Below are 23195 nucleotides of genomic sequence, written 5' to 3' on the forward strand. Positions count from 1 at the left end.
AAAGGAAACAACTCAATTTTTTATTTTTTTTTAAGAGTAATTTATGTGGAAAGTAAACAGCAAAGTTAGAAAGTACATAAACAGTTCAACAGAAGAATGTGACCAATTAAGCTGATTCCTTTTGCCTTGGGGAGAGGTTATATAAAGATCTGCAAACCACAACAACCTCTTGAAGTTTAGCCTCAAATCCCCAGGACCTTGTCTCTTCAGTCTTGAAGAAAAGCAGTCACTTCCCACTACCACTCTCCATCATCCCATTAATGGTCTGAACTGCATACATTAAGGGACATCCACATGTCTCCACCTTTTCCTTCTCATTAAAGAAACCCTTTCCAGATGCCCGAGATGATTCATTCCAGAGCCTGCTTTTTATTATAAGAGAGCTGCATAAAACAAGCTGCTTCACAGCATCTTTCAATTTTCATTATATTTGCATTTCTACAGCCTGCATTTCTACTACAAATATTTCTGCTGGCATAAATGTCAATTTATATGTGGGCAGATGCATATGCCTGCTATATATGTACACATGTATCCTATAGGAGGTTTTCAGCCAAAGCATTTTAACGAATGCAGTTACTCCAAAACCTAACCCAGAAGCAGCACTGCTGATTTTTACCCTCATAAACCCATTTTTTGATAATCACAAATCACATCACAAGCACTACACTCATAAAATACACATATGTCTGTGCCCAGGACAGCAGGAGTTGTGACTCCTGAGTGTACAAGGACCTGCTTCTCCCCAGACTGAGGGAACACACCAGCTGCAGCAAAAGCAGGCTTTGAATAATACTGGAAAGGGCTGTGGGAGAAGCAGAATGCTGTCTTCCCCAGTGCACGCATCTAGCATCTGCACATACAGAAGCCAAGCTCCAACACTACGTGACAAATTATTTGCAGGAATGACAACATGAGGGAAGTCTCTCACCTCCTCAGGCCTACTCAGGGCATGTCCCTCAGGTCCAGTAATCCCCATCTCCAGGATACGCTTTTGTTCCTGCAACAGAAGAAATAAATGCTGACAACTTCTCCAGGATTAAACCCTTGCCCTGGGCATCCTCTGGCAGATTAACAGCTCTATTGCCTGACTGCCTCTTTTTTCTCTGTGTAAAGGCAGCTGCATAAGCCTGCTGCTGGGGTAGGAGGACTGAAAACACTGGCTTTAAACTGGTCCCATGCCACCGTGGCATCTGCTCCAGGCAGGAGAAGATCAGTCTCTGCAGGGCAATAGAGCATTATTTGCATCTCAAGCCGTTGGGCTGCACCATCGGAAATCTCCTCTGTCCTCCTGAAGTCTTACTTGACACCAAGACACCAAACCAGGGAACAGGCTTCAATCCATACACTAATTAGTAACTATGGATATTTCCACCCTGCAATTCTGTCTTCACTCACAGAAGTTCCTCTCTAGCTGCAATCCATGAAGCACTGTTATCTTCCTTGTAGCATTGCTAACACTTCATCAAAGACTTGTCTCAGACATTCAGTCTTCTGTAACACTTTTTTTTTCCTACAGAGTGAATCACTAAAATTATCTTTCCACAAAAGCAAAACAGTGCCCTCCAGTTCTGAGGGGATGGTGTCCATGCCAAAAAAGCCCATGTCAGGACCAATGGAGGTTTGTCAGAAAAAAATCTGCACTATCCATCTTCACAGCAGTGCAATCAATTTTTAATATTAAATAAAAAGATTCAACTCTCTTTTATTTTAAGGTCAAGCAGTGGTATTAGAATAAATTTCCCTTTTTGTGGAGAATGGCAGCCAACCACTTCTGATCTGGTTGGCCCAGGTCTATCAGCAGAGCAGAAGTGGGACCAGAGCTGCTGATGTACCTCTGACCCTGCCCTGCCCTGCCCACAGGTGTCTAATGAGCAGAGTTCAACAAAGGTAATGACTTGTGCTACAGACAAATGTCCCCTGGAGACCAGGATGAAGTTACTGAACATACTTTACTGGGTCATCTAATAAATATTTGATCCCAGGTCCCTGAGGGTGAAAAGCTCACACATTACCGACATACTCCAGCAAAATCTGAGCAAGTTAATATTCACATATACTTTTGCCTTTGCTGCAACCAGTCAAGGCTGATGAGGCATTAATAGACATTGATTAACCTGAGTTTGCATAATTTAGATTATTTCAGTTAGAAAATCATGTTTCATAGGGATTCTTAAAAATAGGTGTTCTAAATCACTAAAGCAACAGCTCTGAATAGTGCCTGTTAAAGACTTCAGATAATTAAAATACGACAAAATCTAAAGTTGCAACCACATAATACAAAAATAGCAAGATGGCAAAAATGGAACACAAAGCAGGATAGATTTGCATCTTGAAGGAAATCATAAAAATCAGATCATATGATAAAATTACCCACTGTAAGAGTATTTTATAGTGCTAATAAGAGAGAATATCTGTTTGATAAGATCAAATTTGGATTTTCACACATCATAGTCCTGCAAAACACTGCTGCAGGCAGCTTTCTTTTCACTATCCAAATAATCCTTCTAAATAAATGCATAGGAAGGACTAATTTTATAAAACATGGCAGTGGTGAACAAATATGTTGACATATACCATAATTTAATTTATTTGCTACTTCCTCTTTTCCTAATAATGCATGTTTATATTCCATTATGATATATTAAAGCTGATCAAAGAAAAATGTAACTGAAACATATTTCCATGAGAAATGCAATTTCACAAGTGCATCTTGATTCTAATGGGGAACATACTAGAACAACACAGGTGTCAATTGATTTTTTTTTATTTTGGCATTTCTACAGTAATATTAACTTACTATGCTTCTTATTATGAATTTTCATTCAACTGGATATTTTATGTTGTATTAAAAACATAAATTACATATTTTGGTATTTTTAAATCATGCCACTCTTCATGGGGATTTTTTTCCCCTCTTGAATCCAACTGATGGTTTTCATCTGGTTTCAGGGGGGGAAGGACGCAACTGTATTATATGTGTCAGTTGACACCCCACTACTGATTTCAGAGCCCCATGGTTATTTTGGGCAAACTTGAAGGGAAAAGAAAAAGAAGGCTCCTAAAGGGGGTAGATAAAGGACAGAATTTTCTTCTTTTTTGAAGAAAAAAAAAAACAAACAAAAAAATAACCTAATGTGAGCAAGAGTCCTTACACACTGCCCCAACCATGCAAACTTTCACTTGAGGTTTTCCCCCAACCATGAGATAAGGTGAATTCCCTAGTCTAGAGCTCAAAGACAACTTGTTTTTAGCTATTGTAATTTCCCTGTCAGCTCTGCAGTCTATCCTTTAGCAGATAAACCAGCAGATAAAGAGCTCAACAGATAAATCATTCAGCTCACTCAGAACCTTAAGGACCTCGGAGGGGCTCTATGCACATACATGGGATCAGAGGAGGGCAACATCCCTGCAACAGCCTCACAAAATTCACCTGTACAGATGTATAGAGTCATGACAACACCTGCCCAAACCCACCCATTCTGTGTTAAAAGGGAATCCTGGCCTCTGAAATATGAGCAGGAGGCCTGCTATCAGCTGCTGTCCTTGGGATGCCTCTTTCCACATGCTGTGGCACAGGACAGAGCTACAGCACACTCCAGTGTGAGGACAGTACCTACATGGGGGACTTGACCTGCAAACAGTGCACTTCAGATCCGGGACACTCTAAAGGAACATACTGAATTGAGCCCAGTTTCCTGGTTCTGACACCCATCTTCAGGGAGCAAGGCCTACATTTTAATGCACAGTTTTTAAATGTTTAGAAGATCACAGTGGTTTCTTAGTCTCAAACTTTAGCGATTTATATGAATATTTAGTGATTTATGTGAATATTTAGTGATTTATATGAATATTCTAAAAAAGAAAAAAATAGGTCTGAGAGCTTTAACACTCTAAACTCACTATGCTGCTTATGCTGTCAGCTGCAGCAAGAGAAATAGCATAAAGCGTCCCAGCTCCACTTTTTGTCCCCAAAATTTCAAGCAGGCCTGCTTCAAGGAAGTCCTGCTTCACTTGTCTCTGCCAGATTCAGAAGAGATCTGCTTGCTTCCTTCTACCCCCTCACCCGGTCCTCATCTGCTGCCAAGGCAAGGAGCTGTCTGCATCACTGCTCTACCTCATGGATACTCTGCCAAAGCATACGAAAGGGCCTCCACCTCCAGAGGTTATACCAGCAGTGTGCAGGACATCAGGCCAAATTAATGGCACTAACCAGGTAGTTCCTTTATTTCCCACCCATACTCTGGCTGCAGGGTTCTACTTCCCCTCCCTTGTCTCTGTCTTCTCGCAAAGTGAAGCAAAAATGACAGTTCACTCACCTGAGCTATCAAGTCTCCATTTTCAGCATGGACCAGGATAACAGCCCCAAGACTTTTTAGAAAGGTAAAGGCTTCATAAAGCTGCAGGTAGTACAAAGAAGGAAACACTGCTGAATAAGGAAAACACATGACTTAGCACTCAGACCTCTCTGTTCGCCTGTTTTGCTCCTTCTATGCTGGCTATTACCTCAGCAAACAGGAAATTATCCCACCTTTTCCATTCTCTTCTCTCTACACAGAGCCAGAGCTTCACTGCCAGGTTTTGACTTACCTACCCCTCACACACCAGCCAGCCCCAGGCTGAGTCTTCAAACCTTCTATACCAAGACAGGGTCCACAGTCTCAAGCAGGACCACATCTCCCTCACACATAGCGCCTCCCCCAGCCCCTTGTACTGCAGGACCACCCCTTCACGTCCTCCCACGCAGGCTTCATTTTAGTGAACAGTCCATTTTCTAGGGCTTTAGTAAGTGTAAAATGGAATTATTCCCATGGAATGGGAATAATGAAGGGACTTCAGACACTTTCAGTATAGCTAATACACCTCATTTCTGAAGTGCAGGCATTCTGCACAGTCTTCTTAGAGAACATAGTGTCACACTTTCACCAGCATCTTTACTTCTGCAATTAAAGGGTGTGATGTTTTCTCTAGTGCATCCTTTTTTATTACTGCTTTCTAAGAGTCAAACCCCATCCATACAAAAGGGAAATAGTCGATCCTATTGCTTTGACTGAGAATTCCTGAGCATAGTTCTACTAAAATTCAGCTCCCTTTCCAAAACTTATTCAGCTAATGTGTTCCCTGTTTAAATCAGACTTCAGTAATGTGGGAGCCCAGTTTTCAAAAACAGATGAAATACTGAAGACATGGTTTCTTCAGTGCCCAGTTTTGCACTAGGGCATTTCAACTAGTATTGAACGGATCGGAATTCACAGCCTGTAACATGCACACATAAACAAGGTAACAACAGGCATTACTCTAGCCACACATTAAACATTTTGATGTATTTCTCTTGGCTGTTCCAACAGGGAGTTGAATTTAACAGGCATTGCCTCTCAGAGCATATTTATATATTATTATGTCTAAAATTCCAATTAAAACCACATGGACTGGAGGTGTAACAACAGTTATTTAAGAGACCGAGAGCTACAGCTCTGGGAATAAGAAAGAAACATTTTCTGAACTGAATAAACAAACATTATTATTACTAACAGATGCCATTGTCCATTTACAATGACCTGGTACTTCTGAGTGGGAAAGCTGAGGAGTCTGGAATCTGTAATGAGCTCTGGACAAATAAGCTCATTGTTATCTCCAGCCATAATGAGAAAAGGCAACCTCCCCCAAAGAGCAACTCCATTTAGCTGTTTGCAGCAACTGGGAAACTCTTGAAATCTCAGAACTGCCACTGCCTTGAGTGCTTCACGTTTTCTTCCCCCTCTGACCTAGAGCTCTTGAAAGGAAACAGAAAAATAAAGTGAGGGAAAAATCCTGAGCAGTGCTGTGTGGTTGCAATGTTGGGAGACACCAGAAAATCTTTGCAGCAAGTGAATGCCATGCAAATGTACAACACAGCTCAGGACTGACCCTCCAGAGAGAACTCCTCCACTGCACATTTCCCCAGTGCCACTCAGGCCAGTGGGAACATTCCTCTGGGATTCAACCTTAGCAACCCCTCAAGTGTTGGGAGATCACAGAAGAAAGGACAGATCACAGCAATGAAGAGCATTCAGAGCAATACCTGGCTGTCGGACATTTGGTAGAGATCTTTGTAGGCCATGTAGACTTGAAAAGAGTTCACACCTGTTCCAAGACAAAATTCAAAGGTGTTGCTTTGTAAGTGGATTCTTAAATTGTGTTTGAACAAAAACTTCAGGTAAAATAAGTCATAGAATGTGTCTGGACTAGGCTTTTCACCACTCATTTCCAGAAATACAGCACGGCTCCACAGCTTCAAAGACTAGAAGCCTGAATCGTCTCTTCTCTGGGGGAATTTGTTGGACTCTGTAGATTACCCATGTTCAGCCCTACAGCAATCCAACCACCACTACAAATGAAATTGCTTGTAGCCAAATCGCAGACATGAGATGGTGGCTAAAGCCAGCATGTAAAGTTTGTAAAGTGTAAAAAAACTTGTGTAAGGTTCTGTGAATCACTGGTTTTCTTTTTAGCTTTCTTTAGCTAATCAGGAAAACATTTCAACTTGACCTGAAACTGTGCTTTTAAGTAGATAAACTGCTAGTTAAATTTCTGCAAAGCGCTAAGAAGCTGTAGGAGCTGTGTATCTGAATTTGCACATAAACTTGTGCGTTTTTTGACCCTACTGCCCAACATACCCAGCTTAGCTGACGGCAGACACTGGGAAGGCATGGAAGCAAAGCCTGAAGCCAGTTAGAAGAGCAGCTCACCATACCTCTCCTTTCACATTCCAAAAACAGACTTATGTTGGCAGTCATACAAAACCATTAAAGATGACAGCTTCAAATTTAAGAAATCAGTAAGAAATGCTAATGTTGAGTATCAGTGGCTAAGAACCATCTGTATTCAAACCAGTAAAAATTTCACTATTGATTTAAAATATTTGCTCAGAGGGATGATACAGTTTCGTATTTTAAGGGAAGAGGAATATCAAACATCTTCTGTTCATAGCTTCTGTACATATAAATTCATATTAATTTATAAATTTGCCTTATGCTTTAGTCTACTGACAACATTCCCCATTTGGTAGAGGGACTGATGTCAGATTTTTCTACCATAAAAGAGAAGTAAGCTGTCTAAGCTGTCTAAGCTGTGTATGCTGCACTTCAAAATAGCTGTCTTGAAAATGATGCGTCCTGGGGCAAGAGGAAAGAGATAGGTTCATGTTAGCTACACCAAACAAATAAGACTCTCTGATGAAGATACAACTCCTTCATGAGTCTAAAAGGCACAGAGATATCCTCAGGCAGAAGGTATGACTGCTCACACTCACACAGAGAATGTTTTAATTCACAATCACAAGATTAATATACCCCAGGATATATGCAGGATAAAACTTTGAAATGATCACAGAATCACAGAATCTTAGGGGTTGGAAGGGACCTCGAAAGATCATCTAGCCCAACCCCCCTGCCAGAGCAGGATCACCTACAGCACATCACACAGGAATGTGTCCAGGCAGGTTTTGAATGTCTCCAGTGAAGGAGATTCCACAACCTCCCTGGGCAGCATGTTCCAGTGCTCTGCCACTCTCACAGGAAAGAAATTTTTTCTGATGTTTATGTGGAACCTCCTATGTTCCAGTTTGCACCCATTGCCCCTTGTCCCATCACTAGACATCACTGAAAAAAGCCTGGCTCTGTCCTCCTGACACTCACTCTTAATGTATTTGTAAACATTGATGAGGTTGCCCCTCAGACTCCTCTTCTCCAAGCTAAAGAGACCCACCTCCCTCAGCCTTTCCTCATAAGGGAGATGTTCCACTCCTTTCATCATCTTTGTGGCTCTGCACTGGACTCTTTCAAGCAGTTCCCTGTCCTTCGTGAACTGAGGGGCCCAGAACTGGACACAATATTCCAGATGTGGCATCACCAAGGCAGAATAGAGGGGGAGGAGAACCTCCCTTGACCTACTAATCACATCCTTTCTAATACACCCCAGGATGCCATTGGCCTTCTTGGCCACAGGGCACATTGCTGGCTCATGGTCATCCTCCTGTCCATCAGGACCCTCAAGTCCCTTTCTCCTACACTGCTCTCCAGCAGGTCAGCCCCCAACCTGTACTGGGACATGGGGTTGTTCTTCCCCAGATGCAAGACTACACTTACCCTTGTTAAATTTCAGTAAGTTTCTCCCTGCCCAACTCTCCAGCCTGTCCAGGTCTTGCTGAATGGCAGCACAGCCTTCTGGTGTGTCAGCCACTCCCAGTTTAGTGTCATCAGCAAACTTGCTGAGGGAACATTCTGTTTCCTCATCCAGGTTTTTGATGAAAATATTGAATAGTACCCTGGTATTATTTCTTCCTGCTAAGGCCAGGCAACTCAGTGATAAATACGAACCAGGAACTGGCCTCTCCTTGCCAACTTCCACGCTGAGCAAATCCAGCCTGGACGATAGAGCCTCATCAGCCTGTAAGCCTGTCCTTTATTCCTATTTTTCATGTTTTCTCAAGTTCCCAGAAACAAGGATGGCTTTCACTAACTGTAATCCCTCAGCCTATTCCTCATTATATGGTTTCAGTGTACTTAGAATGGCCCTGCTTTAGAACCTTTAAGCTTGACTACGCCTTCTGTGGGCCAGCGCTTACTGCCTCCTGTCTGCAGCACCATCTCCCCTGATCACATCTGTGCACCCTGCCTTGGAGGAAAGCTCTGTATCTCTTTACAAACCCTCACAGTGTCTCAGGTGTCAGCTGCCCCTGGGTGCCTTTCTCACAGGTGACCATGCATACGTGAAGCAATGAGAGACGTGTCATGGCTGGTCCAAGCCATGCTGATTAGCCTCAGTGATGGCACAGGACTGAATCCTCTTGTACACATTTCCCTATAAGAAAAAAGCTGGGTTACCTATTGCTCTCCTTTATCCACTGGGATCTAGCCAAAGGCAATTCATTGAAATACAATCCCACAGGAGATAAGGCAGCCTTCTCTGGGTTCTACGCTTGGAAAATACACATTGACCCAAGTAATGTATACTCTCTTCCTTTTTCTTTTATTGCCTTTGTGTCTTCTCAGGCCCTTTTCTGACGCTATTAAAAGGACTATGAATTTTGCTCCCACTCACATTGATGTTCTCCATGAAGTCAATGAGAGCAGAAGGAATCTCACAGTGGACTCTTGAGCCTGTCCCTTGCCAACAGCTCCCACAGAGCAGAAGCACAAGAGTCCCCTCATCTAAATGCACATCCACACCCTCAGCTGCATCAGATATACACAAAGTGGAAGGGCATCTCACAGGCTGCCTTTACAGCTAATGGGAGAGATGGTATGTACCATCCTGTCTTGCAAAGAGGGTAGTAAGGTACTGGAATAGGTTGCTTAGCGAGGTTGTCTATGCCCCCCCAGAGGTGTTCAAGGCCAGGCTGGATGAGTCTTTGTGCAGCCTGGTCTAGTGTGAGGTGTCCCTGCTCATAGCAGGGAGGTTAGAACCTGATGACCTGTAAGGTCCCTTCCAACCTGAACCATTCTGTGATTCTGTGATTCATTGGAAATATGTGGCTTTTCAAAAGACCTGGTCCCTGGCCTACTGACCTTAATGCTTAATATTTGTTACATAATATATTGTTAACATCTTCCTTGCTCTCACACCACAAGTACTCAACAGGATCCTCTCCAAATTCAGCCACTGCTACAGGTTTGTTTGAACAGTGACAAAGTGCAGTAGTTAAGGGAATGAGTGAGGCATCTGTCAACACATTTCAAACTGTTGTTACTGTGCACATACTGGAGAAGCCTAGTCCCAAATCAGCTGCTGAAATTCTAGAAGCCTGTTCCTAAAAATCAATATTTAGTTCTACAAAATCTCCAGGCCCTTCCAAAGCCCGTGTCTCCTCAAGTTAGCTTTGTATTGATTGAAAACTGGTAATTATTCAATTATACTGGATGACAAAGCACCTCAACAGCAGCTCTGTGAGCTCCCCATACCGAGATTCTATTAGGCACACACAGCACTGAAACATGATTAACTGTGCCCTGTTACTTGGCTAACTCACCCAATAGACAATCAGCTGAGGAAAAATTCAATCCAGATTTGCAGATGATGAAAACCAGTGTCACTCCATTGATATCAAGTCTATTTGCACCAGCTGGCTCAAATGTTTCCAGTTATCAGCAGGTATTATCCATTAATTTGAAAGCCCCTGCCACACTGAAATATTTCCTATTGTGCTTGTGCTGTCATGCTGGCCCTTACCTTGTGTCTCCTAACACATAATTCACATTGACTGTCTGAGACATACTGCAGCATCCATGAGAACAAACGTGACCTCCCAGTGCTATTGCCACCAAAGAGGCCACCAAGGACCTCATCACACACCCCAGTTCAGGAACCAATGAACAGATCCCTGCTTCCCCTGAAGAGTGAAAGGTAGGTCAGACTTTTATTGAAAATTCACATTTATATAGCTGGAGAGAATTATTAACCTAACTGTCTGCACCAGGCTTTTAGTGTAAGCCCTAAGGCAAATTTGGGAGTGCTGAACCATCTGTGATCCAGGAACTCTGGAAAATAGTATCTAACCTTTGAAACAAGGCATAGTACACTTGTTTGAGAGTACAGTCAGCTAATGCATAGCAGCTTATCCCTGATACTGCTGAGAGCAGGGAAACAGCATGGATTTGACACCATCAGTGTTGATAAATGTCACCACCCTGTAAAAATCACCTATATTGTAAAGACCTGTGTAAGAACAGCTGCAGTTTATCTAAATTGTGTATAATCTTGCTGACTGAAGGGTTTTGATGCCTAAAATCTGGTTATAAAGCACATGCTGCTAGCATGCTGCAATACAGGACAAATTCCCCTACGTGACTGCACCTCCATAGTTTGTCAGTGAACAACTGCTAGCTCAAAAACAGGATTTTGCTTTGTTTTTCTACTTTGATAATACATTTCTGTGTAAAGAGATTTATTTAAAATCTAAGTCATCACTATCACCAAGATATCCTCCATATATGAAACTGCCACACTGACCTGGCATGCATGGAAAAGGATTTATGAGAGGTTTTATCTCCACTATTCTGGAGTGGTAGCTGGAGTCCAGATAGGGTAAACTACAGCAACTCACATGATAGTAAACCTGTTATTTGAATTTAATCAAACCCATAAGTATCTTAAATAGATTCCTAAATAAATGGCCTGGTTTTCATATGTCCTGAAAGAAAACATCTTCTAATAACTTCAGGAAAAGCCACTGGAGACCAAGCACTTGAGAAAACCAGGCCATTTTGTCAATATTAGGTACCTAAGTTTAGCATCATTTTTTTCTAATAACTTGAACCTATTTTAAAAATATAGGCATGTTTCACAAAAAAATCCAGTCTTGCAAGTAAATTATTTTAAGCCATTACTGAGGAATGAGCAATAGCCTATGGAGACCATTCCTCGGACATATGTGCCCTTCATATTTGGGCTTAATTTGAGGCAGCTAAATGGGCAGCTTCCAGTCCAGTTAAAATCTGAACCACTACATTTAAATGTCTTATTCTCTCCATTCATGAAATAGAGGATGTAAAGTGACAGGGCTGATTACGGTAAATGCTGATTTCTGAGTTTTATCTTAAAGCAAAAGCTAAGCATGCAATGTCTGAAACTATTTTCCACTTGTACAAGCAAGCATAAAATGATACATTTGCATCAGACAAAATACACATCTTAATTTTCCAAGCCTATAGTGATATAAGCAAGGCGTCCATGCATCTTGCTGCTGACTAGCATTGATGCACAAAGCTTTAGGTCCATTTTACAGAGCAAAAGTGAATATCAATGTTCCAGGTAGTGCAGAACCTTGGGCAGCATGGCCAGTGCCTGTGCACTTCTGTTCTGGATGATGCATTCATTAAAATAATTCAAAATTTCACCTCTATAAGGTAATTCAATAAAAACAAAACAAATTACTAATTTTCACTCACTAACCTTTGTCCTGCACCAGTATTTCCAGCTCTTCTCGAATCCCATCAGACCAGCTGGTGATGTCCACATGGAGAGAGTAATCACAACAGGATTTGGTGTCAGCTGCCTCATGCCACTTCTCAAAGGAGGCCAGTAAACTCGATCCAGGTTCTGGAAACACGTGGTCAACTGAAAAAGGGATGAAGTGTCTGTTACCCAGAATGCACACTGTTCAGATTCAGTGTCTGCAAGAAGCCTTTCAGCACCTTGGCCAAAGGAGCAGCCTTGCAGGCAGGTTGTGTGCAGACCGTAACTTTGGGGTGTCAGCCAGGTCCTGCTGCCTCAGATGCAGTAGTCTTTGTGGACAGTCTATACTAAAGCTGGGTCTGGCAACCTGCTTGGTGCAGCATCAACAGACACACTGTGGGAGATCCAAATGTCTCACAGATCAGGGAACATCTGTTTTTCCCATTACTGTTTTGTAGGAGATCACAAGTTCTGGACTTCCCTGCATTTACTGTCAGATGTGTTCATTTCCATGTATTTCACAGTGAGCATTATTATTAACCAGTCCCTCGTAGTCACTGGCCCACTCTGCCTTAGGAATGTATCAGTGGAGGTGCTGAATGCTTTCTAAGCAGCCAGAACTGGGAATATAGCCAAGGGTCTGAACAGAGATGATTTAGAGCACAAACACTCAGCCACACTATATGGCAGATCAAGTGGGCTGCAATTATGCATCTTTACTGCCTCAAGGCTTTCTGCATCTGATGATGCTACAACCTTTATCGACACAAAATAAAGACATAACTACTTGTGCATATATAATTGTCTTTGCAGAGCTAGGCCAAAAGTAAGTATGGATCCCTGGACCCACATGTACTACACCAGCTGCAGCCTGGGGTGGGGAGAGTTTGCGTTGCCAGTACTCACTGATCATGGTGGTGCCCCCTGCTAGTGCTGCTTTTGTGCCTTGGTAGAAGTCATCAACAGCAGTCATCCCTTGGTGGGGCTTCTGTAGGTAAGTGTTGACATCTATTCCCCCAGGAATAACCATGCGCCCATTAGCCTCTATGGTCTTGACTCCTCCAGGAACAATCAGATTCTCTCCTATTTGTCTAGGCAGCAAGGAAAGCCAGTATTAATTAACAAAGAAGCACAGAGGGCAGAAGCTATTTGAGGCAGAGAGGGGAAAGGAACATAAGGGCCATACAGAAAGAAGGGGAACCCCAAAGGCAAGGTGAATTCCAAACGCCACCTCTGGCCACTGGGCACAGCACTGGCAGAACGGAAGTACCCATGAGCCTGCCCACCTGGATCATGTGCTCGGGCTGCTTTGCATTGATCTAGTGGCCAATCAAGAAGCCATAATGCACCAGCATTAAAAAAAATAAATTCTTTTTTTCTATTATTCCAATCTTCAAATAATTACAAATATGTACAGTTAGCACTCTCTTGGGGGCTCTGATTTTGTACATTAAGTTCTTAAATGAACACAGAAAAATGTAGATCAAATACGACAGCAAGCTGGATTTGTAAATACTAGGCAGAAGCACAAGACACATCAGAAAGGACTTACAATTACTTTGTAAACAAGGAATGCAAATTTATCCTTAAATCTAAATATCCTAAGACACTTAAAATACTTATTCAAGAGACCCAAACACCTTTCATCTACCATGTCAAAAATTATTCATCCTCCCCTTAAAACTTTAACTTAGTGAAACATTGTGCATAATTGTGTGGGAAAATGTTAATTCTCTGTTGCAATATTTTTCACTTCAAAACAGCGATTTATTTTTTTTTTTTCACTACTGAAATATTCATCTGTCCCCCATGCCAATATTAAGCAAACTCCAGATCCTTATAATCAAAATACTTTTAGTGTCCATGGACACAAATGTAAGAAAACTAACCTTTAAGATTTAAAGCAACATTATGTTTCTATTGTCTACTTCACATGGTGCCAAAACAGGAAAAGGAATGGGTTTATGTGGAAGCCATGTCTCTGCCTTGCTGCACAGTAATATACTTGGGCTTAGAGACAACTATAAGGTAGTTTAAGTTCACTTAGTTTATCTCGTGTTACAGACACACAGTCCTTGTCTTAATTTCCTTTCGTCTGGCATTAAAATAACATTTATACACAGCTAGACAAATATCCCAGACATGTGAGCCGCTGAACCTGTTTCTCCCATACTAAAATTCTACTCCCACCCATGAAACAAAACACAGCAACCGATTAACTGCCTATCGCAACAAGCTAGAACTGAAAACAAGTATAACTGTTAATTAAAACCAGTGAAGAAAAAAAAAAAGAGAGGGATAATTATTCACACTGGAACTTGGCCAAACCTCCAGAGTTAATAAATAGCCCCAAGAGGTCAAGAATTTGTTTCATATACTATGGAAAAATGCCACCTCCAGCAGCTTGTCCCCCTCAGTGCTCCGGCTTTGGGCTGGTGGGAAGCAAGAGCCATTCGGCCAGCAAAGCCCCCGGCAGTGTCCCGAGCTGGGCCTCAGCTGCTCAGCACTGAACTAACCCAAAATGAGTCACTTGTGAGAGCTGGCAGCATCACGGCTTGAAGCCATACAACTCCATGTCTGGCCACTGATATTCATCAACACGTGTAACACCGGAGCAGGCCAGAGCCTGATACAGCTGCCAGGAGCGTGAAGGACATCACGACAAACTGGGCATTGACAGGTGTGCCCAAGCCAGCAGCAGCCCAGCACACCCAACTCCTCAACCTAATGGCAAGAAGCTGCTCTGCTATTAAAGTCTGACTTGCAAAGTAACACCACGGGGCAACTCAAACCTTGAGCACGTTGAAAGCTTGTATAAAGTCAGGGAGCCCCATGGATAATAACAGTGTTGCAACAAGTTTCATTAGCTGAATCCACACCCCATACTTTAATCAGAACAATCCTCAACCTTTGTACAGTGTTTGTGTGGCTAAAAAACTGAACTGGGAAAAAAATAAATTACTGTGACCAATCTCCTTTAAATACATCTAAGGTGGAACTCCAGTCCAAGGACTACCACACCATCTGAAAATAACAATATTAAACAAAACCTAAACGAAAATATAAGAGCAATTCATTTTTATTTTCTTCCACCAATTCCCTGTTCAATAAAACACATCCTAATGAAGTCAAAGAGTGCTAAGTATGTACAAAGGTAAACTATTGCTCATTATTTTCAGCATACAATTTTGTTAACAGCTTATTTGGTAAGGGCTGAAGTCCTCCATGCTGTAGTGACATGGGACCAAATGGCCTTCATGCATGATGCTGTACTATTACCTCTTAGGAACCTGTCTCATTGTCTGCCCTGGCACCAAGATTAAGGCTGGGATAAGGCTGATCTTCAAGGTTATTTTTATTCTGACTGATAGAGTAAGAGAGAATGTGACAGGATTCCTGAATTGTTCACTCATTAATGCTAAGTGTATGTTAATAAGAATGGGGCTCAGTTACTTGTGGGTGAAAATATACCATAGAGCAGATAACTGCATTCTAGACACTGTATAAAAGATTGAGCCGGTTTTCTGATGCACCAGCAACTGGAAAACTCAGACTCACAGAAAGCTGGTGCTGTCTGTTGTCTCCAGTTGAACAAACTGGTAAATTCTGTTATACATGAGCTGATTAAAGCACAAAGGAAACAGCAGGTTTCAACTCTTCTAAGCTTAACCTGAAAAAGCTGAAAACCTCCCCCAGAACACAGTGGAGTTATTTCTGTCATTATCAAGCCCAGATCTCTTTTAGGCATCTGAGGATCTCTCTAATATGGCTCACTGCCTGCCCAGCTCTGGAGACTTGGTCCCCAGCCACCCATCCTGCACACTTGTTAGTCCCCTCCAGCCAAGGGATCCAGCCCTCCCCCCTTGGCAGGGACAGAGCAGGGGACAGTGAGCACCAGACTGTGACCTGCCACTTGGCATGGAGACCTGGACTCACTTCCTCATGTGGAAATGAGAGACAGGGTAGATGTAAGCAAAATATATTATTTACATACCAGTGGCAATTTAAATTACTAAATATCTAAACTACTACTTCAATACTGGAGAACTGCATCTCAGCTGCCACCTGAGTGTGCCAGGCTCAAGTTTCAGCTAGGAAAAATCCACATGCACCACTGCTCTTTTGTACTTAAAGAGTCAGTTTAAGCAGTGGTAGGTAGGAAAAAGCACCATCCTCCAAGCTATAGCTAATCTTCAAACACATTCAAGGCTGAGATCTCCATGCCTCTCTGCAGGACAACCTGCAGGGATATAAACCTTAAATGACCCTACTCTGCTTCATTAGTCAGCAAGAGAAATTCAACTCTCTATTTTCCAACTGGTTTCCACTGCAGAATAAGAAAATTAACCCAAATCTTTTATATCCCAGCAAAACCAGAACACTACTGCAAATTCTGGTCTGCGTGATTTGGTGGCTGCCCCATTCTGTAGAAAGAATTCTGTATTATTAGCAGGATCTGCAGCTGGAGAGTCAGGGCATCAACCAAAATATGGATGTCTGAGGTTCAGGTTCTTGCTCCAAAGGCTCTTGAGCAACATTTGACAACTATGTTAAATATTCAGACACAACGGGCAGTTCCAGATGGAGAAACTAGAAAAGAGCAATCCAGATAATACAACACTTCCCTAGACTGCACAATTTTTCATCTGACCACAGTTAGGACTCAAGCCCATCTCAGACCAGGCTGCTCTCACTAATTAGCTGCTTTTTCAGAGAAGAACTCTCTGCTCAGTTTACGAAGAAAAACCTCAGCTCATGTAAATCCAGGAAACCAGACATGACTCAGAGTGTTCAAACTTGCCTCCTTCGGCAAAGAAAAAGGCATTTAAAAAATCAAGATCTTGCCTGTCTATTAATTATTAATGCTAGCTACCTGAGGCAGCTGCAATACTTGCTAGAGTTAAGAGATGCATGCACAGACTTCAGAGGGACTTCAGCAGCAGACTTCAGCAAGTGCTGCTAAATAGCAGGGCTCGGCCTTGCTATCCCGCCTACTGAGTACCACTGCACTTCAGGAATCAAGGCAAGAAAACCCAGCCAGTTTCACACTTACAGCATCTCGTGCACTTAGTTGTTTTATCAGTTCTGCTGTTACAAGTGTTACTAGGAAATCTGCATCTGAACAAACAAAAGCAGAAAAAAACATAAAATGCCCATCAGAGAGAACAACTGAGTTTATTGTTGCTGTTTTAAAAACATTTTCATAATTTTGTGCCTTTTCCACTTAAAATCATGTTCTCCCTTCACAACTTCTGCAATGTAAGTAGCATAGCAACTAAAAAAGCAGAGTGTGGTATTAAAAAGAAAACTGCATAGTCCCTGGGTACAAGCATTCAGAATTTTTTTCCTGTTATGATAATAATGTAAGTAATCACAGATATGGAAAGAATTGGACTTCTAGTCTGATGACATATTCTTAAGAAGAGGAGCTCTGAAAACAAGTAGGCAATTAATTATTTACCAGATAACCATAATTATGTTTCTGCGCATTAAATTGTAGCCTCTGGAGACCAAAGTTGTTAGGTCACTAGTGGAAATGTTTAGCAGCCAAGAAAAAGCCTTTGATCCTTCTGTATTTCAGACTGCTCATACACCCTGCATGACTTTGCAAAACTGGGACCCCCATCTCCACTAAGACAAGGTAGGACCAGAAGAGCTACATGAATAAACATCCCTGTTATTTTTTTTCCATGTTATCAGTAACATTTATTTTGTTTTTTTTCACCTAAGGAAAACTTCCCCAGTTCCTGTATTTTAAATCCTGATAAAACAGTAGGATTTGCTGTCTAACTGTGTGAAGATTCAAGATGATATACTTTTGCTAAGCAAGAAAAGGGACATACAGGCAATGCATAACAATGTTGCATGAACAGAACATGCCATGCTTCAGCATTAACCAAGGAGAACTGAGAAGGAGGAGGTGCCCATTAGCACTGTGTAACACGGGGGGTGCATCTGTGCCACAGAATCCTTTAGAGCATGGATGGCTGAATTGGCCCTGATTAGGTGTGGGGAAAAAAGCTGTAATGAGTTTTCTGTCATATACAGACTCAAAACACTGGCTGCAGATTAGCACAATCACACTAGTCTATACTAAAAGACATGCAAAAATAGTTCAATATTTAAAAGAACCAACTTTATAAGTCCATCTTCAAGGTATATGTCTGCATAGAAGGAGTGGTCATCATTGATAATTCTTCCACCTTTAATAAGCAGTCGGTCACTCTGGGGGGAAAACAAAAGGAAGAAATGTGGATTTGTTGAAAAAAATACACATAACAACATAACATGATGATACCAAATAGTCTTATGTTATCTAGAAAGCCATTAACATTAAGCACCCTATATAAAGCTCTATGCTATAGGTTTACACGAATATACGGACAGCAGAGATGCAAACCATAGTTTGACTTTTGGAACATGAGGCCTCATGATCATCAGTCTTTTTTTGTCAAAGCAGAAGGCATTACACATGGAAACACTAGTAATTCCACCACATCCCCTTTTTACCAACACCTTACTATACAAAGGCCAAAAATGGAAGAGGAGGCCCCAAACTGAACTGCCCAAGCCTGGAATGGCTATGCTGAGCTCTACCTGGGACTCTTGGCACCCCTGGAAGAGCAACAGAGCTTGAACTGGGAAGCGACAAGGTCAGGAGAGACTGCTGAGCTCTCTAAATGTAGAAATTTCTGCTCAGGGAAGCTGCTCCAAGCTCGGCTGCGCCACTGAGATGGCCACTGCTTGGGCCTCCTGTACTGTGTTACAGACTGACAGCAGAAAATCTAGTTTCTAGTGAACATGAAGAATTAATTGTTGTCTAATCTATCATTCCTGCAGGTGAAAGGCTGCTGATTAGCTGGAGGCAGTGTTGACAACAACCAGCTATTTCCATTTTTCTCTATTCAAGTGGTTACACTCTGTTTTCAAAAAATACTTTTTACAGAAAGCAAATTTACCATTGCATATTCCTGAGAACCAGGATCTGAGTTTCCACATTGAAGAAGTTGTACTGGAATCACCAGCACTCTACCACCTACCCAGAGGCAGGGACAGCCCATCATTTCAGTACATAACACTTTTGGAAAGACTGTTGCCAAGTGACTGTGAATGCTGGAAAACTCTAAAGCAGTCAGAATCTTCTTTTCCCAGTCATATATTTTTTTTTAAATAAAGGCATTTATTGTAAATTATCTCCTTGGCTCACTAAACAATAGCTCAGAATCTCCATTTTGTCCATGTTTAATACTCCCCACCCAGACTCAATTATTGGTTTAATTACAGGATGACTCACCCATATAAACCACGCATGTCCCAAGTTCACAGTTTAGAAAATTAAAGCAAGTTTATATGTTCCCTAATATAAAACCAGGGCAACAATGCAGACCTCCTAAAAATGTATTGATTAAACAGCGCCAAGTCAGAGTTAAGGATGTTACAACAACCTTTCTTCAATGTAACGTCTCAGTTACATGTAGCAAATTTGCTTTTCAGCTTGTATTTGGACATTTTGCAGGTTGGAAGCCTCTACAGCCCTCTACATCATTCAAGAAAAATAAAAAGGGTGAAACAGGTATCTTAGGGAGAAAAAGAAGGGGGGGAAAGACAGTTTAAATACAGTGGGATTTTTGTTTTGTTTTGTTTTTGTTTACATTCACAGAAGGTTTGAGGATTTTCTCCATGTGCTGAAATAACAAGTTGACCTTGGGGGCAAACCAAGGCCTTGAACTATAATGAAGTATTTCCCTGGGATCTGCCTTAGATTTTGGTACCTTCTCATTAAAGGATGGAGATGAATGCAAGTTCTCAGTCTGAAATTTGCTACAGCAGGCTCCCTGTTTTCTTCCCTCTCTAGATGATCTCTTGAGGTCCCTTCCAGCCCCTAAGATTCTATGATTCTATGATTCTATTGTGACTTCTAATTGCAGGACTTGTGACTTAGTAATCTGAATGCTCCTAAGTTATTTTGCCACATGCTGCCAGTAGCAGCTCCTCACCACGATGCTTTACTCCACTGCCTGATGACCTATGGAGACCACCATGTTGTGAGCTCTTTTTAAGCTCATTAAATTGCCTTCCTAAGCATTAATACTGTCCCATTACAAGAAGCAAGAGCTTACTGATATGGGCAGGGAATGTTACCAGAGCACTGCATCCGTCACGGCTAATGAGTCAAAAATCTACACACTCATCAAGATGATCTACATTTTTCTTCTTTTAAAACAGGAGAAGATGCATAATAAATAGAAATAAATGTAGCAGGCCAGGAATAACACAGACTAAAATAACGAAGAAGTATAACACCAAACAAATAATTGCAGACAAAAGTATCTAATATTTTTTTATATATAAAGATGCATATGTAAGTGTCAAAACCATTATTAGAATAATATGAAACAAAAAAGGATATAAATGCAGTTTCAAGAAAACACTCAATTATGTGAGTCATTCACTAAAATAAGCTTCACTTACAGTTTATAAAGGATTACTGAATGTTTAACTGCAAAGTCTCGCCTCCTTCAATATTTTGGAGTGTCTAAGAAATTCTGGTCAAGAAAGAAAACTGCACTTTATGGAGACTGTCAACATTTTAATTCTCGACACCTTCATGCTCAGAAGAAAATACAAACTGTTCAAAACTGTTCAATAAGGAAGTAGATCCTGCACCTGATCTGGCCTGTAGCTAAGGTTGCCCCCAGCCAGGAATAGGAAGCCATGGAAGACAAAGCAGCCAAAACCCCACAAATTTTTATGCTCTCCAGGTTTCCCCAGTTGGCCAAGCCATCAGGGAAGGTGTGTGGAGCCTTTCCCAGCTTCCACCAGGACATAACACATGTGGAAACATCTCTGACACACATTTCCATTTCAGCAAATCAGCAAATTCAAAATAAAAAAGGCTTTGTTGGAATTTTCCCCAACCAGCTCAATCTGTCAGCATGTCTGCAGGATACAGAACAGATCACTGCAAGCCAGGAGCATAAGCAAAGCAGGGTACATTTAAACAGACAGTGCAGATGGGCACAAGCCACCCAGGTAGGGTTTCAGTGCTACCTGTACACCTCAGCAACACACTGTGCCCTGCTCTGGCCCAGGGGTGGCTTGTCCTTAGGCAAAGCAGCAGGCCCAAATGTCTGCAGGCACCTACTTGTATAGGTGCATTTCCATTAACATGCTGGAAAAATTAAATTGACACAACTGACTTGCAGGGAGGTGCAAATTCATGTTGACCAGCAACTTGCTATATCCTTCATGAAACAAACTCTCATACAAACTCTTGGCCAGCATGTGAGTATTGATTTCCCATCACCAACTAAGCAAGGGCTTCGGCAACAGGCACAGCCCCAGTCTGAGGCAAAGGGACGTCACCACCCTGCTGTCACTCTGAACTGCTACCAAGGCTACTAATACTGGGCTGCTGGGCACTCCTGCACTGCTTTAGGTCGCTGATACTTGCAGCAGTGAAATACTGGGCAGAAATCTGGGCACACACAGGGTCTCTGAAGTAGGTTAGCCTGCTCCAGCATGTAGCACGCCTGTGAATGATGAGGGGCCATTTATTTTTTACCAGGGGCTTGATGTCTGGCAGGCTGCTTGCAGTTTCTTTGCCAAGTGCCAAATGTCCAGAAAAATTAGGGACCAAAGTCCTCTCCTACCTGGACAATGCTGCAGGATTGGAGAAGAGCCAGAGTCTGTAGAACACTGGGGAAAGCAGACTGTGGTGGAGGGAGGAGTGACCTGAAGCTCATGAATTAATCATGCAGCACTGGCCCATATTGCCCCTTCTTAGCTGTAAACCGCCCCCAGGCAGGACCCTTTCTTTGCCTAGCTTTCAGATGTACTCTCAGCCACTCGGGTGACCTTTTGAGGCTCTCACAATGGAAACAACAATGCACTCATTACTCAGCTCAGGGGACGGCAATAGAGGAAGCCTTTATAGGGTGGCTGCCACCTTTATATTCAGCTAACAGATGTCTCAGTCACTGCTGCCCTGCCTGCTGAGCCCTAAGGGCTCCATACCAAGTTTTCAGTGCACTGCCTGGCACAAGAGGGTGCCAGCCCAGCTCTCCTGGCTGCAAGCCAAAAAAAACTGCTGAGACCCTCTCCTCCCTCTAGCCTGCCAAGGACAGACAGCCGGAACACAGCAAAACAGAGAGGGGTTATTATATTGTATATATAAACTGAGCAATTCATTAGGTGCCAAGACTCAGGGAGGAAAAAAATCCTACTCTCCTTGGCATAGGCAGTTTGCAAAGCACCACTGTACATCCACACCACCGCTCAGCACTCCCTGCAGGGGCTGGGAGCCGAGGTGTTTCTCCCCCACCCATCGCTGCTGGAATGATGTGACTACATCCACGCAAAGCTGTTTGTTTGCTTCCGGGGTACGTGTCTGGCTGTGACACAGCATCAGCACAGCTATGATGCTATCTGCCCTCTCCCTGCAGCTCCATTTTACAAACGCTCTGGCACATCTCAGCTGAGCTCGCTGCTTAGTCCGATACAACCATTCCCAGTACTCCCAGGTCTTCACCTTCAAATCCTGCATACTCCTTTCCCGGTGAGTTTTTGCTCATCATTCAGCTTTGCCTGCTTAATCTGGCTCGAAAGCCACAGAGCTTAGTCTGTGACATGACAGCAATTTTCATGGTAGCAGAAGGAGATGCCACAAACTCAGCATCGTTTGCTGCAGGAGGAGGGGCCGTGGGCTCAGACACGAGGTGGTGGCTTCTCTTGCAACTATTGTTTGCATTACAGCAAGAGCAACACGAAACGTCTGTAAGCTGGTGACTGGCACAATTTTTACAAACTGCCTGTTTTGCTGGGTTTTTTAAAAATTAGATAAGCTCAGCACTTGTGAGGTGTGTCCATATCTTCATGCACTCCCAATGGTACAAGGCCAGCTGGGACAAGCAGCATCTGCATCAACCTAACAGTTGATGAGCCTGAGCCCTGCTGCAGTCCCAAAATCGGCAGTAGGCTCTGCATAATTACAAATAAAGTAAAATTCTTTGCTTAGTAAATCACTCAACCTTAGGATATTTGTAAATATGATTCAAATGTTAGAGCAGTGCATGCAGTTGCAAAGAAATTTAAGATTAGCTTTTTCTCATTCACCTACTCCACTCACAGCTAGAGGTATTAAAAAACATTACACGCAACAAAATTAAAATACATTTTCTACACATGGAGTTCTCAGTGTGCTTCTGAAACAACTGAAAACACAGTAACAGAAGAAATAAAATTGCCATCTTCTGACATAA

At 42.3% G+C, this 23195-nt stretch overlaps 1 protein-coding gene across 1 annotated transcript in view; it reads right to left on the reverse strand.

The window, feature by feature from the left end:
* Positions 1–23195, reverse strand: part of CRMP1 (collapsin response mediator protein 1) — a 50249-nt gene that overhangs the window by 15123 nt on the left and 11931 nt on the right. The window contains exons 3-8 of the mRNA XM_010003141.1: positions 18071–18159; positions 12841–13025; positions 11932–12096; positions 6062–6123; positions 4320–4400; positions 932–1000 (exon numbers count right to left, since the gene is read on the reverse strand). Of these exons, the coding sequence (XP_010001443.1) occupies positions 932–1000; positions 4320–4400; positions 6062–6123; positions 11932–12096; positions 12841–13025; positions 18071–18159 (651 nt within the window). The remainder of the gene's footprint in view (positions 1–931; positions 1001–4319; positions 4401–6061; positions 6124–11931; positions 12097–12840; positions 13026–18070; positions 18160–23195) is intronic.

Source organism: Chaetura pelagica, unplaced genomic scaffold (genome assembly GCF_000747805.2).
Source record: "Chaetura pelagica isolate M959 unplaced genomic scaffold, ChaPel_1.0 scaffold147, whole genome shotgun sequence".
Lineage (NCBI taxonomy): Eukaryota > Metazoa > Chordata > Aves > Apodiformes > Apodidae > Chaetura > Chaetura pelagica.